Genomic DNA, 19,030 nt, shown 5'->3' with positions numbered 1-19,030 from the left:
TATCGGCATAGGAAAACAAAACCAACTGCATGCAGATCATGTGCTCGGGCTTCAAAACGCAAGGTCAAAAATCTGTGGGGAAATTAGTGCCTTTTCTTTAAATTTACTTATCGAGAATCCTTATTCTGCTGCTACTTAACCCAAATACTTTCTGCATCCAGCGAGTACATAAACATGCAAATCCGATTGACTTTGTTTTTCATCTTGGTCTTTCTTGCTCTCCAGTGAAATCACTTCTGAAAACCAGTGAGCAGGCAGGCATGCTTTCGGCCTGGCTGCACGTGCTCGTTATATTCTCACGCTGCACACATACACACGCACACACACACACACACACACACACACACACACACACACACACACACACACACACACACACACACACACACACACACACACACACACACACACACACACACACACACACACACACACACACACACACACACACACACACACACACACACACACACACACACACACACACACACACACACACACACACACACGCACACGCACACGCACATATGCAAATATTCCTGCAGACATTGTAAAAACACAAGTTGACCTAAAAGAACCCTGCTGGTATGAACAAAAAAAATACACCCACTCAACACTTACACACACTAACTGTAAGACATTAACACAAGCAAACAAGAAACTCGCTCGTCATAATAATAACCCACCGGCCTCAATCCACAAAACCCACACACACAAGCACACAGAAGCAAAGGGAGTAAAACAAAAGTGCTCACCCAGTGTTTGATGGAACTCACTCGACATCGGGTTCATGGGGTTGTGTTGGAGGCTGTTGATGTTGAGCGCCCCCATCTGGTGGATCTGTGTGGCGGGGAAGGCCATGCTGGGCGTGAGGTAACCTCCGTGGCTTGCTGCCATGATGGCTGCCTGCTGCTGCATGAGCTAAAGAAGAGGGACACAGAGAGGTGGGTGGAGGGAGGGAGGGAAAGAGGTGTGGATGGGGTGTTTGGGAGAGAGCAGGGGGGAGAATGGGGTTCCGAGAGAGGTAAGGGGAGGACAGACGGTAAGGGAAAATATAGCACGTTGGGAAGGAGTTGGACAAAGATGGGAGAAGGGAAGCATGAGAGGAGAGAGAAAGGGTAGAACAGAGGGAGGGATGTATGTTGAGGTTGATGGATGGATAGTGCATGGGAAGTACAGAGAAAGTAGAGCGGAAGAAAAGAAGGGGAAGAAAAAAGAAGCCTGTCAACCTATGTTTAGTGAATCTGTCTATTCTCCCAGCAGGAAGCCTGTCGCCCGCTGCAAAAATGATTTAATAGCTGTCGGTTGGGCTCATACAAATCAAGACATTGACATGTGGACATTATACTTGCTCAGGGAACAGGCAAAGTTTGCAGAAGAGTTGCACTTCTTATTCATTTCATTTTCAAACTTCCCTTCACTTCCCTTTGGCTGAATAGCTTTGCCGCAGATGTTTGATGTTCTATAATTTCCCCGGCCTCATCTCTGATGTTTCTGATGTATTTGTAATGGTTGCTGCATGCAGCCTGACATTCACCCAGACTTTCAAATTAGCTTTGTTTCATATGTACGTCAGAAACCACAAGGCCTTCCTCTGGGCTAGTTTGCCAACATGTGAGGGCATTTTTCAAAAATAATGCATTTAGAGTTGGAAATTCATCAAAAGGTGCACTTTTTGTCTAATAGTTTTCTTTCAGAGACATACATTTGCCAAAACAACATCATGGACTTGTCACTGAATCCAGACCCTGATTTATTAAAAGAATATTTGTTGATTGTTTGTAGCAAGAATGTTAAAAACACACACACACACACACACACACACACACACACACACACACACACACACACACACACACACACACACACACACACACACACACACACACACACACACACACACACACACACACACACACACACACACACACACACACACACACACACACACACACACACACACAAAATGACATGAGGAACGACTGAGTTTTCTACTTGAGTTTCCGCACTCAGCTTAAATTCTCCCTGTGCAAACCATAAATGCCTAACTCAGAAGAAAACCCATCATTGTACAAAGGCTTTTGCAGCTTGCGAACCAGTGGGTCCATCTAGCGAATCAACAACCTTTTGCTGGCTATGTAGTGATGCAGACTTGTGTGGTGATGGAATGCAAACACAGCTGGACCGACCTCTCAGCATCTGGTTAATGCTGCTTAGCTGCTGCGCGTCAGGGGAGCTGCTGATGGCCGTGGCCTGAGAATGACTCGTATAAGCAGAAATCAAACTCCTCTGCCACTGGCGCTAATGCTAATGGCGATATTGTGAGACACTGTGGGTAGAGAATGCCACTCTGCTTGTGTTTGCACGGGGACCCCGGCAACGGAAGAGCCAATTATCGTCCCTCAGTGCCCCTGTCAGGTAGCCTGAAAGCGGCTGTCCTGCTGCAGAATGCCCAGCGCTGGCATCTCATCCATTAGCCACATGCCTCTGGTATCTATTAACGCCTCTTGTCATTTGCATAATTTCATTGTGACAAATGGGAATCATCCATTCCTTTCCAAATAAGATGCATTGAGCCTTTAAGGGGCCGTAGCTGCAAAAGACAGCAAAGGAACACGAAACTAAACCAAAGCAATGATACGGAAACAAACAAAGAGGTCTGGAGGGTCTGTTGTGGCTGCCTTGCTTTGGCGATGCTGTCACTGCCCCCCCATTAGGATGTGGACAGGGTGAGACTTCAGGATGAACGGGCCGACTGGGCTGGTATTACAGAATAAATAAACTGTCACAAAAACTCCCTGTTTTTTTGTCTTTTCTCTGGCTCTGCTCGCTGATACTGGGGACTTGGAGCTAATTCTATAGGCTTGCAGTGTATTTGTTGTGGGCCTGGTGGCCTTATAACAGGTCCAAGCCTGTATGGAGTAAACATGGAGTAGGAGTAAAGACTAGCCTCTCTCCCAATGCATATTTTAGATAATGCAATGCTTAATGCCTTCCGTCAGATTGTCAACAACTCTGGCATTCATTGACGCTACGTTCCAAATTCGAATGCAGCAAATTGGAAACCAAAGCAGATCATTATGTTGGAACGCAGTGGTTAATACAAACTGGCTCTGGTAAAAAGAAACGAAAGAGCAGCAAGCAGAGTGGTTATGTTGACAGAGATATTCAAGGTCGTTCCATCTTACTTTTCATATGTATATGCTTTCCCCCCCCCCCCCTCTTTTTCATCATCTCGAAAAGGCATTATGTTCAAAAGCAATTCCCGTTTCTTTATTTATGCACCAGCCGGCAGATAGCAGAATGAGCCCAACTGAGTCTTCATCGTCACAGACACAACCTTTTCTGCTTCCTCTGGAAAAGAAAGGAAGAGAGAAGAAAAGGCAGCGAGAAACAAGGGGGACAAAAGAGACGCGCGTGAGACGAAAGGGAGCACAGAAAGTTGCCCGGGCTCCCGCAGCATTCATTTAGTGTCAGACATCTGCTTTTTTATTGCAACCTGATGGCATTACTCTCCCCTGGTGCCAGCAGGCAATCACCTCTTTATCACATGGCAATTATCTCTGCAGCGCTGCTCTGTGACTCGTTGACTCTCCGCACTGTCACACGTGACCCCTTACAGAACAACCAGCCGGGGACAGAGGCAGAAAGGAGAGAGAGAGACAAAGAGAAGGAAAGAGTGAGAGGGTGAAAAAGTAAGAGAGAGGAGGAGAGAGGAGGTCAATGACGTGAAGAGAAGGACTGAAGACAGAAGACTGAAGCTCAAGGGCCTCATGTGTCACCCCCATGCTGGCAGGCCGTATTTCCACGGAAAGATTTGAATAGGTTATTTCATCTGAGGCACTTTGTTGTGTGTGCAGAGCGAGTCCTCACAAGTGTAGTACAGCTAAACCAGGTCATAGACGTGTGTGTTTGCGTTTCCAGCACGGCTAAATGATGCAGTAATCTGTTCCCATCATTCCTCATGTGTGCTGTGTTGCCGTTTGAATGCGAGTCCCTCCAACAGGGGGAGATGTTTCCTAATGTGAGTTTACAGTCATCATCCTCCCACACATTGTCACTATTAGCGCCGAGTTAAACCATTTTCTCGCCTCTCATTTATCCACCTTACACTCAGTCCAATTTATCTTTCCAGGCAGGCAACAGGGGCACAGTGCGGAGGGCCTTTAAATTAAACACTTCTCTCCTTTCCTGCGACACAGCATGTATCCCTCCACCTGAAGAGACCAAGCTAAAATGGCTGTCTTCCCAGAGAGACACGGGCTTTAAAGACGACGGAAGAAAAGTGACTTGAATCAAATCTAATCATGTACAAATATGATGTTTGTGTCTTGAAGGGGGAATACAAAGGGTAATAAAAGCTGGTTTTATTACTCACATTCAGCAATTCATGGGAGAACTATTATCATTCACTACTAACACTGGAATGAAACACGGAATCCCACTCGCTCGCTCGCCCTCCGCTTGTGTTTTATGAAATCACCTTTTTGCAAATAGGATGTCTCCTGTCAGAGCACACCAGTGTCTATCGTAAAAATGGCACATTTCTCATTTCTGGCATATGTTGTGAGTGTTGTACCCCTCCAATTTGTGTTCAGAGCCCCCTCCTTCTCCTGGTTTGACTAAAATCCAATTTACTCGCTGTCAGTTCAACTCTTTAATCCTATCCACTGCTGTAGTGGAGAGGTAGCTCTTTGAATCTACCATTTACTGTACTCCCTGGTTATAGCTATATATACCATCTCTCCTCAAGTCTGTATTCTATACTGTGCCACCTCCTCTTCTCTTGGCCAGCGCACAGGAGAGTGGGCGAACATGTAGTGTGTCTTTGGAGATAAAGTCCTTTTTGTGTCACTGCAGGTTTTTCTTCTTGGGGGAATATGTGTCGTTTATCTTGCAGTAAAGAAACATTCGCCGTATCACTTCAGCACATTCCCGGTGGCTACAGAAGAATCGAGGCTGCTCACCATACACATGCAGCCATGACTGTAATTTAATCATAACTGCTGCACAAGCAGGACCCCCACACTAAAGATAACTCAGATTTCCCTTTATTCCACATTATGCGCATGTTGCAGTTGGAACCAGTATTTATACTCATTAAATACGTCTTTAGCTAGATATGAAAACAAGGGCCTCGCTGATAATCCATTACTGCCTCTGGAGCACTCATTACTTTATCAAAACTTTATCTCCAAGGTTGCTTTCCCTCAGAGTTTCTTAACCGGCTTGCCTTATTCGCTAAATTCATTATATGCAGGTACATGGCACCCACAGTCTCTGTAATTCGAAATACTAATACAAGGAGAATCTCACCTTCACTACCATCATTCATGCTGTATAATCTTTGTGTCGAGCAACCACATACCTGCAATTTCTCTTTTAGATGTAACAGTAATTGATTCTCTCTAATGCTGAAGTATCCCCAGTGCCCTTGTTACTTTCACTCGGAACTCAATTTCCTAGCGTCATCCTGCTCTTTGTCATATTGTATTTGTGTATGAGAGGGAGAGAGAGAGAGGGGGGGGGGAAGAAAGAACATTCGCTGCGCAGTGCATCCGAGTGTGTACACGCTTGTGTGCGTCTGTATGAGTGGACACGGGTCTCTGCCACAGTAAATAAGAGTCATGGCCAACCTGAGCGGGCACAATGGTCTCCTCGCAGGCCGCCACTGCCTCCACCACCCCTTACACATTTGCATTTCTCCACACTCCCTGGGAAAGGGCTGCATTTCATGAATGGCAATGAAGGTGGGAGTTTTACTGGGACGAGCACAAGAGATGGCCTCGCAATTACTCTGGGATGGTCAATTTACACATTTCACACTGGGCCTCATGGCTGTGATGTGAAAATGAGGGGAACGGATAATCCCCCAGTACCTGGCTATTTGAAACAATTTATCCTAGCATTTGGAAACAGCGAGAAATATATATAACTTTGACACCCAAATGAGTACAGGGGAAATGATTTGGTCTTACTCCCTTCTCTGTGAGTAAACACCTTGCTGATGATTATGTGTATGTATGCAGTGTGAGGCCCAGGTTTGTTATCTAAGTGCTGGATGGAAAGCTTCTCCTAAATTCATTTTTAGCCTGCTTCAAGTGCAGCGTGCATGCACGTGCATAAGGCAGCACGTGTGAGTGCTCTGCCTCAGCGGGGAAGAAGAAAGTTTCTGTGCAGATAAGTTGCCAATGGAACATTCTGTGGCCCCTGAAGCATCTCAAGGGCCCAGAGGGAGGGGGAGTGGGAGGGGAGAGAAGCAGTGTGATAGAAGGTGGAGGGGGCGCATGGTGAGAGCGGCTGCATAGGCTGTCTGAACTCATCAAAGAGCCAGGGGTCTGCTGTGTGAATATGGTGCCATGCCCTGAGGGGGGGGGGGGGTACAGTGGGCGGTGGTAGGAGGGCAGAGGGAAGCTGATGAAGGGGTTGGAGGGTACCAGCTAACTAAATGTGTGTGACTACGTGCAGAGGGTAGTGATAGACTGAATGTAAGAGCATGGCAGCACTGCTTATAAAAAGGAGAGGACCAAGAAGTGCTGCTGAATGAAGTGATGATAGTTTGGCCAGCTCATTTCAATTACAGAAATGAATACCAAGTGGGGTGCACAACGTGTCTTTGTGTTCTATTTAATAGAAAAGTTACACATTTCACTGACTGGTATCCTGTTTTAAAATGCTTGCTGATGAATTGGACCCCATAACAGTCAAGCTAAAGGTCAAAGGGGTTAACATGTGTGTGTCCCATGTGTGATGTGTTCCAAGTTGTTTACGGTCCCACCTCAGCAACACACCGTCCATCCAAAGGGGAACACAGGTCAAATTGAAATGATATGTGGCAGCAGGAATACGGACAGCGCACAATCAAAGCCACTATGATGATATTAACTAAACCGACGAGTTTTGTAGCTAAACGTTGAAGATTTAGGAGACTATTGTGGTAAAGGTTAGCCCATGTGAGCGCAGCCTCCATTGCTTTTGGTGCACTCATCTCTCTTTCCTTCCGTCGATCCATGGGACAGAAGTTCAGTAGTTATGTATATCCTTTTGACAGGAAGAGTTTCCAGCTGTAGCTGAAAATGACGCTATGAGAGCGGTGAGTATAAACCGAAACACTTAAGTTGTATAGCCACAAAAGCAGAACAATGGGTCTAAAGACACTTAAATACTTAATACAACTGAGAAGAACTGCGAGTCCAGTTGTAATTCTCTGTGGATGGCACCTTTCACATAAGCGGCGTCATTTAAACCATTGTTAATATAAAATTACATTATTTACACCCAATTATAACAGCTCGAAAGGACCTTGTAGAACAATGCGATTTAGCAGAATCCCAACATCCTGGACACAACCTGCTGTATTGTAGTTACATTCCTACAAGGGTCGACTGTAGCCTCAGTCAGCACATAGTTGTATGTTCAATTGAATGTGTTTTTATGTCAGTGGTTCTGTGTGGTCCTTTCGCACTCACCGCATGTGCGTAAGAGCTGTAGGTGCTGAAGGGGAGGGCGATGGCGGGGTTGAAGATGCCAAACTGCCCAACCATCTGCTGCATACGTCGGATGGTGCGCTCCTTGTCTGTGTCAGCAAACTTGACCACCAAGCTGGAGGACGCACCCTGAGGGTCGAGAGAGAAACAGAAGATCTGAGGAAAAACAACATTGACACTTAACCTGGGATGTTAACACTGGCTCAGTCATTCAACAATAACAGCATGTCATCCTCTATCCCCGAAAAGGCTTAGCCACATCAGGAATTATTTTTGGATTTGTGACTGTTAGGATTTACCAAGTATTTAGAGACAGCAACGACAACAAAAGGCTTAAAAAGGTTCAATACAAGGGCACGGAGAATGGTCTTTGTTGTTATTTCAGAGTTGTGTGTATGCCGTGATCATTAGCAACAACAACCGGTGATGACATCAATATCCAGTGAGGTCCTCGAATTGCATGTCAGAGCTTTCTTTTTTGGCATTCCAGATGAAACATCATTGCACATTTGTATTATTGCAGGGAATTGTGCCTCCTCATTTTGCGACCGGCATACATAAAGATGAACCTAAGAGAGATATGGGGAGAATACAAATATTCTCCCGACTGAGCGAACAGCTCTGTAGGCAGATGTGCAGACAGAAACCTTCCGTTTTTTCAATCAGTGTTTAACATTTACAAAGTCACTCAGGGCAGAGAAGCCTCGCTGTGCATGACATAAATACTTTATGTTTCCCCCAGCTTCCCTACCCCGGTCCAGTACATATATGTAACCTTGGTGCTCCTCCCCACAGATTAGGTTAAAAGATCTGCAATATACAATGATTTGAAGGAAGAGCTACAATTGGCAGTGCTTCCTATTGACCTTAGTGAAAGTGGTCTTCAAAGGAAATGTGGCTTTTTAGGGCAATTTCCCTCTTTCTGCCCTCTGTTTAGCCTCCCCTTGCTTTATGTGGCTTCCTTATCAACACTATTACCTCTTCCTGCAGCCCAATAATGAAAACAGCAGGTGTGTCTGCCACACACCCTTCATTAAGAATCTTCAAATGATTTAGCGCTACAGTTGACCTTTTGTGTGCTCCGCCTCTCCTCCCCTCTGCGCCCCCAAACTGGCCAATCGATCCACATAAAAGGCCGAAATATTACTCTGATCTGACAGTGTAGAAAGGTTGTGTGTCAGTCATGATAAGAGGCCCCCTGAAATTGGTGCAGGATTGTCAATAACAGTGGTGACTGGTGAAGTGGCTGGATTGAAGGCTGGGGGATGGGGCTTTGAAAGGGCTACATGGGGGGGTTTCTTGGTTTGGTTGGATGTGGGAGTTGTGTTGGACTCTAGGGAAGCAGTTATAAATGGGCAGCAAAATTACAATATTTAATTATTTATCAAGTTTTTATTTGTCTCTGTTTGCATATTCTGACTGAGTCTGTGGAGCTCTGCTAATGAAGACATTTATAGAGATGCTCGAAGACAGGCACGGGATCTTCCGACTGTAACATATAGATTATATCGTCTATTTCCCCCCCCGTTTTTTCAATATTCCCCCAAGCCCTCTCCTCCTGGTTTGCTACAGAGGTTGAATCACAGGTTTGAAGGATCGTAGGTGAGACGCCAGTTAGTTGGTTGCCTGGCCAAATTGATTATTGTCTAGTTAGTGGAGTGATTGAATGACTGGCATGCTAGGTGGCTAGATGGCTTGCTAACTGGCTGACGGACTGTAGTATCCGTTAGACTGACAAGCCGGCTGACATCTGTACAGCTGATTGACTCATAGTTTCCCCCGGTGTTGCGAGTGTCATCCCATTCCTGTCACTCCAGAACAACATTATTCCTGGCCATTGAGCGTTCTGTATGATTCTACAATAAACAGGATAGACACAAGAGATAGAACATCATCTATAAAGAGATATTATTGAGTTTCTCAATCTCGTAAGCAACATCTCATAGACTATGCTCGGTCACCTCAATGTTAACCTTGGCACAGTTACTGGTTTAGGGTTTGGCTGTTGTGTCGGTCCAGCTTTTTACCATCTGCATCATTAACTTTATTATGAGGTTTAACTTTGGGAGAGTCCAGGACATGGCAGAGCATGACCAGAATACAAAGGAGATGTGCTAGTACATCATGAATACTCCAACTCCTTCTCACAGTAAAAAAAGAGAAAAGAAAAAGCTATTAAAGGTCTACCTTCTTTGGTAATGAGAGCTGCGTGTTCCTACTCTGCTACTTTAATTTATTGGGGAAGGCTGGGTTTTATAATCTGAGGGTATTAAATGGAAACACGGAAGTCAACCTCTTTTCCATCAGGATTAGACTGGAGTGTGCCTGCTTGGATGATAGAAGCATGGTTTATTGTGAATTGACATGTTAAGTTGTATACGAGCCTTTTGCCCTTTCTTTCATACTTTCTCATGTATGTCCCACTCTCTGCAAGGCGTCTTTAATGGGAGTCCATACACTGACTCTTCCCTCCTGCTGGTTCTCCCTAGGACACCTGAATCATATGGTTTATCGGCCAAGCATCCAATGCCACATGTGTTTATCTCCCAGGTTTGCCCAGTTAGGCCTGTCAGGATATCAGTGAGTAGAATCGCCACTGCTATAAAGAGAGCAGGATGAAGTGTGAAGTAAAAGTCTCATTAAATGTTTAAGCTGCCAAGTGTGAGCAGAATCCCCCTGCCAGGCGGCTCCCAGCTGCCTCGAGAGCCACTGAAGGAAGGGGAGTTAAACAGGGAGGATAAAAAAAAGTCCCTGCAGAGACCCAGAACCAAAAGGAAAGTCTGCTTCTCTACACCTCCTTCTCATTGCCAAGGTCGGAGTCTGTCTAAGCTGCCGACCAAGCTCTGCACCCCTTACTTCTTTAACTGTAAACATATGCAGGCTTGCGTTAGTGCAGAGTAGAGCTAGAAAGGAGTCTGATCCTGTATTGGTTTCAAGAGTCACATGGTGAAGGCCTTCATGTTGTCCCAGTTTGCTTGGGTTAGTCACCCTCTGACTCAGTCTGTAAAACGGCTAGCACAAAAACAAAAACCAAGACATACATCCCATCTTTCTCATATACATGTTTTTTACCATAAGACATATTTTCATCCCTGCCTGAAAGATAAAAAACTATTTTAATGAGAAAGTATCGCCACTAAAGCTGTCTGTTCCTCCACAACATATGGCCTCATATTCTGCCTGCATTGCTTACCATACATTAAAACATGATTTTATATTCACAAAGTTACAACTTTATATTAAAAATTCATTCGACCAGAGGGCTTCCATCAGGAACATGAGTGCGTAGCATGTGATGCTCACCTAGACACCACTTGATGGTGGGTTTCACATTTCTTCAGATGTCACAAGATTCCCGCAGTCACATTTGAAATGTATTTTTTTTTTTTTTATTGATGCTGCATGCAGTTAGATGCTACAGTATATATATCTTATAATTGATGTCCTTTGCATGATACTATACTAATCTTCTCCACCAAAGGAGTCATGAATACACATCGTCTTTGAGCGTGGCTAGTAAAATAATGGATGACTGTAATCTATGAGGTTATTAGAATGTAAATTGCCTGGGTAGAAATACTTGTGGGGGAGATGACAGATCTTAAACAATACACATTAACTTAAAGATATAAAGGCAGAACGTTGTTTAATGAACAGCAGCACGGAGATCTATCATCCTCGTGAAACACTGACATTAAAACTCTGCATCTCATTGACTACACAATGAGATCATTACTGTGTCCTGACTTAAAGCAGCCTTTGCAGTACACTGGGCTATCTGCAGCATGTTTTGCCTTTCCACCGTCTCTTTATTTTGTCATTAATTAAGGCAGTGACACACTGAGTGTTACATCCTGGCACTCACAGCACTTGCATGTGTGTGTTCTCTGTCTGAAGTAATGGAGAAGATCCAGCAGCTTGGGAATCACATTTGGATGTTTATTTTTACCCTCTTTGCTCTTCTCCTCACTCTCAATCATCCAGCTCTCTCTTCTTTGCAAACTTCACCTCATTTACTTTCCTTTGTTCTGCTCTTATCCTTCCATCATCCTGCTCCAGTAGTTCTGTGTCAGTCCCTATGTCAGCGAAAACAGTCTCAAACCCCGGTTGAGCTGACGCGGATACGGATTGAAAAAATCCTCACGGCTCTGCGGACCTGACCCCCCCCCCCCCACCCCTCGTCTCTGTGTAATTCTGTCCCGGGACTTACTTCCTACACGACCCTGCCGAATCCCGGCAATTTGCTTTACAGCTCTGGCGTTTAAATGTTTAATTGAGCCACTCATACTCTGAACAGTGGCTGTGTGTGTGTATGTGTGTGGTGTGTGTGTGTGTGTGTGTGTGTGTGTGTGTGTGTGTGTGTGTGTGTGTGTGTGTGTGTGTGTGTGTGTGTGTGTGTGTGTGTGTGTGTGTGTGTGTGAACGCTGGCTGAGAGATAGTGGTGGTGTGTATAGGAGGCAGAGGTATGCACGCTTGAAATATGATGGGTTAGGGTGTGATGGAGATCCGGCCAAGGTCTTATATGTGACCTGCGGATGCACTCGTATAACTCACACACTTACACTATCTGGCCATCATCCTTCATGCAGTGACATCATGTCGTAGTTAGCTTTGGCAGATCATGTTTCATTTGGATGAGTTCACAGACATGCTCCCCCACATGTATGCATATGTAGAGTATATTTGTGCATGCTCTGATCGTTATTTATCTACACTCGTACATTCTCTCATTTTCCAATTTCCTTCCCGAATCGCACTTACAATACAAACAAAATGCCCACTCCCCCTCTACATGAATAACACAAATATATTCAGCCCAAGTCCTGCGAGCTGGAAAATAAGATCAGTCAGGGAGCCTTTGACCCTAGCCTGTGGCTGTACGAGCATGTGACAGAGAGAGAAGCAATATAGAAATAGTATGTATATATGTATGGATGTGTGTGTGTGTGTGTGTGTGTGTGTGTGTGTGTGTGTGTGTGTGTGTGTGTGTGTGTGTGTGTGTGTGTGTGTGTGTGTGGGCTGATGCAAATGTGCTAGCCACAAAGTGCTTCTGTTTGTACATGTTTATGTATGCACACACATACATTCATGTGTGCGTGTGTGTGCACACTCATAAACTCTAAGGAGCCAGTGCTCATGCTTTGGGGGATTGGCACGAGATCTATCAAACTTCTGCAGTTAGTCGCAGTGTTAATATTCAGTGCACTTCAACACCTCAGCTTGCAACGCTATTGGCTGGACTTTATTCATGGTCATCTCTCTGAGTCTGCTCAACAGACACGGCCTTGGAAGGCAGTACATATGCACACACACACACACACACACACACACACACACACACACACACACACACACACACACACACACACACACACACACACACACACACACACACACACACACACACACACACACACACACACACACACACACACACACACACACACACACACACACACACACACACACACACACACACACACACACACACACACACACACACACACACACACACACACACACACACACACACACACACACACACACACACACACACACACACACACACACACAGGCTCAGTTTGTCTTGTTTCATTAGAACAATTAATCATCTCCATTAGCCCTGGAGAAGTGAGAATTAGATAATTCCCCAAAAACAGTTGCAGGCCATGGATGGCCTTCATGAGTTCAGTTCTGTATGCATCCTGCATTGTAGCTGTCAATAGTCTATTTTCTTTTGTTTCACTTCTTTATTCATGTATTCATTTTTGAATGCATCCAGTAGTGCAAATGAAAGATTATTTATATATTCAGTCCATCAATGTACTTGTACGTGACTTAGTTTTGCCGCTGTGACTCAACTGCAATCAAAAAACTCAAATGAATACAGGTCCAAGGTTTTTCCAGGATGTTTGCTACATTTTCTGTGAATAGCAGAGTCCCACTGAGGCGTAATGGCCCACTGGTGGTCCGCTAATCTGAGCGAGGCAGGCACACTGGGCCCTCTCCTCCAGCAGCCACAGGATATGAGATGCTGATCAGATTTCTATAATCAATTTACCAGAGCAGGAGGTATAAATCCTGTCCATTCACTCCTTCTCCCTCACCCCCCCCCCCTTTCTCTGTCTCTCTCCCCAACTCTCGCCCCCTCCCTTCTGCCCCCTGCTTATAGTTAGATGAATAATTCAGCAGCCAATGTGGTGAAAGGTGGAGTAAACAAGTCTATTGCCTAATATCCCGAGAGGCTGCCAAAGAGAGACGAGTGAGGGCAGAGAGCTAGCAGAGATAGGGGAATGGAGCAACAAAGGATGAGGGTATCTATGGAGAATGGACATCCAGAGTCTTTCCTCATGACCTGCAGTCATTTGCACTTAGATTGACTCAGAGGTTGCGGCCAAAATGGCACAGCCGGAATCTAGTCCTCCTCTATGCTTTGCTCTGAGCCACACATTGGCAACCATTGATAATGAAATCATACAGTGAAACACAACATCTGTGAGATAGCGTATAGGAGAGAGTTCAGGGTCCCTGCTTCTCTGAGGCGAGAGTTCCCGAAACAAAAAATGAGGATAAAAACGTATACTTAAAAGCGACGGTATAATATGGGATGTGAATGTCCGTTAGCCGGATGTCACGGAAAATAACTCTATTCAGGTTTGGAGAGCAGAATAAGTAGCTTTTATTTGAAACCATCAGGTACAGGCGGTATGCCTAAACATGAGGCACATACAAATGAGCCGTACAGCCTCTGCGCTCATAGTACATCCAGTACAGACAGAATTCAGAGGATTCAGTGTGTTTACAGAGCAAATGTAATCTCACACTGGACTTATATTCACTGATTATGCAAGCAGGACTACTGATTGATGACTCACCCAAAATTCAATTATCATTCTAAACAGTTTTATCTGGATCTTATTAGATTTGGAATTTTATTTTTTGCCAATTAAAGAGACAGGAGGCTATTTCGGGCTGTATCTGTTTTTATAACTGGATGAGGATGGTAGCATTTTATAAATTGATTAAAAGTTGGGGGAAAGTAAAAATAAAAGAGGTCAGAGCTTTAAAGGTCACCTACTGTATTATGCAAAACCCACTTTTTCACGTCTTTTATACATAACCATGTGTTCCCTCTGTGTAAAGAGATTCTGAAAGTTTCAGGAAAAAAGATTCTCCTGATCCATTTATAGAAAATTAGCTGATCAGATTTTGGCCACTTTATGATGTCATAACGATTATTTGGCTTGTGTGACCATTAGCCAATCAGCAACCAAGGTAACCCCCCCCCCCCCCATATCACCTGAATCTCCTCCTAGAGCACCATTGTGTTCTTTTTAACCAAATATCTCTCAGAGGGGCGTGGGGAGGGGCTCCTTACTTTCATCTAAAGTAACAGACAGAGAATCAGCACTTTTGAAACACGGCTGAAACAGAGGGGATTATGGGTAATGCTGCAAAGATCTGTTTGGTATTTGGAGCCAAACACTTCAGAGACATGTTTGTATATATCTGAGGCCCATAATATATTGATGAAAAACAGTAGGGGACCTTTAAATAAAGACTGCACATCGCTATTTGAGTCAGTGTGTAGGTGTGCATGCAATGGATGTGTGTGTATGTTTCTCAGTTCTTTTGATATGTTGAAATGTTGATAAGGGAGAGAGCTGTACTCACTGGCATGGTCTGGCTACCGTGGAGGGCACTGATTGCAGACTGAGCCTCAGTATGTGTGGAGAACTTGACAAATGCACAACCTGGAAGAGAGAACAGAAGCACATCACACACACGCAGGTACACACACAGGCCCACACAGTTTATGTGCAGTAAATGTATTAAATCGAGTGAGATTAAAAGCCTACGGTATATTAATAAAGAATGTTGAAATGTATTTGACACCACAGAAATCACTGTGCAGCGAGAGGCTCTCATTGCACAGCAGGCTGCCCCACTGCGGGCATTAGGCAGGCAGAAGCTGGAGGCTAAAGATTGCACTGATGAAGCAGAAAAACATGCTATTTAGCACCACATGCCTGTCTGTGCATATTAAATACTAGCTGAACTGGCCACACTCAAGACTACAATGTTTTACATTTAAAAAGCACTCAATTTGCGAACTACTCAGTACAGTGTATCGTTCCCACAACAGGATCAATATCTGTGAATATGACGAAGTCTGTCCAAAAGGCCAGGAACCACAAAACCCACTCTCTTGGCTCTAATGTCTGTTAGAAATACTGCGAGGATCAGATCAAGTGAAAACAAGTTGAAGATGGCTTTTGCGGGTTTACAAAGTGAGCTGTTGCACATGAATTATTCAATCACTAAACTGGAGTATGGCCCCCTTTTAAAGCTAACAGAACATTGATTTAAAGCTGTACATTTTGTCTCCTTTAGAAATACTACAACTTACTGCCACAAAATTATTCTTAAAAATATACTCATAAATATTGTAATTATTTTCAAGAATAGTATGTACAGTAAGTACACGTCTAGCTACATATGGAACAATGGAATAGTAATGATGTTAGCTTATGGTAATTTACTAATTCTACTTTATTCATTCACTGTTTTTAATCAAGGCTTGAAGGAAGAAAGGAGACCACTAACATTTACACACAGTCTAAATGCTACATGTGTGTGCGGATTTGAAGTCTCCGGATCAAGTCAATTAAACTTTAGGAGGAAACCAAAAAAGCTGTTACAAGTGAACCGGGGTCTGCAGGGCCAACTCCTGAGCCGCCATCCCCATTTATAATTATACCCTATTTCACCTAATTTCATTTGAAGTTTCTTTTCTATTCTCATTTAATCTTTCATACTTTATTCTTCTTATCATCTGTACTGCTTGACCCAGCAGCCCTGCCATTCTTCCGCTCTTAATGGGCTTACCCCTGTGGACACCAGCCAATCAAGATGCCCATTCGGCTGTCAAACCACTACCTCCTACTGAGATATGGATAGAAAAGAGCGAGAGATCAACATTGCCTGCACAAGGACTTTGCTGGAGCAGTACAAACTATGCCAATATAATTATGAATTGAACTCTTAATATACTGTGAAACCTGCAGTGTGCATCACACACAAATGTGCAAGAACTAGAGAACAAAACCTTTTCTGCTATTAAACTTAAAGTCATGTCGGCACAAATTGGATTTTGTGCAACACAAAACCTGTTTTTGTCAGCAAGGTCTTTTATTCTTCCAGGTTGTTATTAGATAATGTGATAGAGTGTACTTTTTCTCGAGCCACAAAGAGAAATGCAATGTCAAGGGACGAATGTTTACTTTAAATTAAATGTAGCAATACCACAGAGAGGAAATATGTTTACATTTCAGTGGAGTAAAAGTAAAAGTAGCATAAAAAGTGAATACTAATGTAAAGTAGGGCTTGAGTAATTGGGAATTGTACTGAGTAAATGTACATGGTTGCTTTGCAGCCCTCTCATCTCTCTTGGCTGCCCCGTCCTCACAGCAGGGACATTTGAATCGTTTTGACATCCATCTTTCCTGTCTCCTCCAAACCACGGCAGTCAGACCGCTCTGGCTTCAAACCCCCTTAGATATAATTCCACAACAATTTCCTTAAGCGCTGGCTGGGGAATGGGCTCTTTACGGCGTGTCAAGGGAATTGATGTCTTCAAAAAGTTTTTGGCTGTCTTAAAAGCGCCTGCAAGATATCAACACGACAGTACCGGAGCAACAGTAAGGGCCTGCAGTACATCCATAGGACTAAATGCTTTAAATTAACACTGACAAAAAGAAAATGAGGACTGTGACAGAATAGAAATCCTGGCTTTGAAATGCAGAGTTTTTTCAGAAAAGAGTGCTGAGCAAGAGTTTGTAATGTCAAACTCAGCATTAAAAAGTGACATTTTATGAATCCTTGCTATATTTGATGGGTTCACAATTACCTTAAAAGAAGAAGGATGTTTCTACCATATACCTTGAGAGTCTTGGTTTTCTATCTTGCCTTTGGATTTTAAAACATACTAAACATAAATATATATGTTAATCTGCCCTGTCTGTCTTCAAACAAAGATTATATTTAAAACATGCCAAGATCACTGCAGTGAGAGTTGCCAAATACATTTCGTTGTACTTTGTATGATGACAATAAAGATATATTCTATTCTAATTTGAAAATACTTCAATCATTGACAGTCTGCTGCCGCAAGAATTTAACATTCTTTCCCAATTGAACAAAAAGAAAAACTCAAAGAAATGATTCACTCATCTTCTGTCATACATGATAATTATAAAAGACATGCATCAATCAAATGTATTTGACATACATTGGCTTTGCTATTGTTCCTTGCCTGGCGAGCACATCAACCAGAATGCATTAGACTGTGTGTGATTATGCGCCATGTGACCTATATCTGGGACATATGTCACATACATTTCCCGTACCCCAGCTGACTTAGACACGTACTCACATTGTCACTTCTTCTGTCAGTGACCTAAATAATGCTGACAACTTTATGGCTACCTACCTTTGCTGTTTCCGTCGGGACCTCTTAGGACCGTGCACTCCTCGATGACTCCGTAGGGTTCGAAGAGGCGGTAAACATCCTCCTCGGTCTGCTGTTTGTTCAGCATCCCAACAAACAACTTCCTGTCTTCTGGAACAAAACAAGACAAAGAGACAAAAAGGTTAAATCATAACTTTGACCTCAATCACTAAACCAATGTGAGAACATACAGAAGTGAAATGTCGTTCATTGTTCTTTTGAGTTTAATTGAAAGCAAGTGTCTTTTTTTCCACGGAAGCAAACAGAGATATAGTCTTGTTCTATTCAACGCCGGCTGGGCTTGAGTCACATTGCATTATCTCTCTTCCAAGACTGGTCATTTTAATCTCTAGTATAACTGGGTGTAGTCCCACATGGGCACATAGTGTACTGTAGCTGCTGGGGCTAAGTGAGTGGTCAGGGGCTGGGGGAAGAGAAAGGGGAGAACTAATGAAGACATTTCACACACAACACACACACACACAACACACAAAGACAAGACGCAAGACAATGAGCACTGTGAGGCTGGAAATTATAGAAAACTAACTATATCACACACAACCAAAACAATAAATTAAATAGACTCGGGCTAGAAAACAGAGCTAGCTAGCTCTCTCTCTCTCTCTCTCTCTCTCTCTCTCTCTCTCTCTCTTCTCTCTCTCTCTCTCTCTCTCTCTCTCTCTCTCTCTCTCTCTCTCTCTCTCTCTCTCTCTCTCTCTCTCTCTCTCTCTCTCTCTGATTCCACATTTTTCAACCTCAGTCTTTTCCAAATGCCTCCTTCCTTTCCTCTCTTTATCACTCTCTTACTCAACTAATTGCTGCTGATCCAGTGTTTTTTGTGTAGCCAGAGAAATATTTCAGCATGCTCTTCAGTGAACAATGGCGTGTCTCTCCTGCGAGCATCGGAGGCTGGGAGACATGCCATGAATAACGCTGCATTTTCAATAGATAGCGTGTATGCTATTGAGTTCTGTTAAAAGCTGTGGGATCTGATCTGTACCTTGACCTGACACACTATGTTTACTGATGTACT

The 19,030-nt window shown here is 43.8% G+C and overlaps 1 protein-coding gene across 7 annotated transcripts in view; it reads right to left on the bottom strand.

Moving 5' to 3' along the window:
- celf5a (cugbp, Elav-like family member 5a) overlaps positions 1-19,030 on the bottom strand; it is a 187,647-nt gene that overhangs the window by 17,880 nt on the left and 150,737 nt on the right. For 2 of the 7 annotated variants that reach the window (XM_034081538.2, XM_034081540.2), the window contains exons 4-7: positions 17,980-18,108; positions 15,162-15,241; positions 7,470-7,643; positions 756-921 (exon numbers count right to left, since the gene is read on the bottom strand). In XM_034081538.2, the coding sequence (XP_033937429.1) occupies positions 756-921; positions 7,470-7,643; positions 15,162-15,241; positions 17,980-18,108 (549 nt within the window). The remainder of the gene's footprint in view (positions 1-755; positions 922-7,469; positions 7,644-15,161; positions 15,242-17,979; positions 18,109-19,030) is intronic. The other 5 variants (XM_034081542.2, XM_034081544.2, XM_034081541.2 and 2 more) reach the window with 4 other exon arrangements.

Source organism: Pseudochaenichthys georgianus, chromosome 4 (assembly GCF_902827115.2).
Source record: "Pseudochaenichthys georgianus chromosome 4, fPseGeo1.2, whole genome shotgun sequence".
In the NCBI taxonomy this organism is placed as follows: domain Eukaryota; kingdom Metazoa; phylum Chordata; class Actinopteri; order Perciformes; family Channichthyidae; genus Pseudochaenichthys; species Pseudochaenichthys georgianus.
The sequence above is the reverse complement of the archived record's forward strand: the minus strand, read 5'-3'. Positions and strand labels throughout refer to the sequence as shown.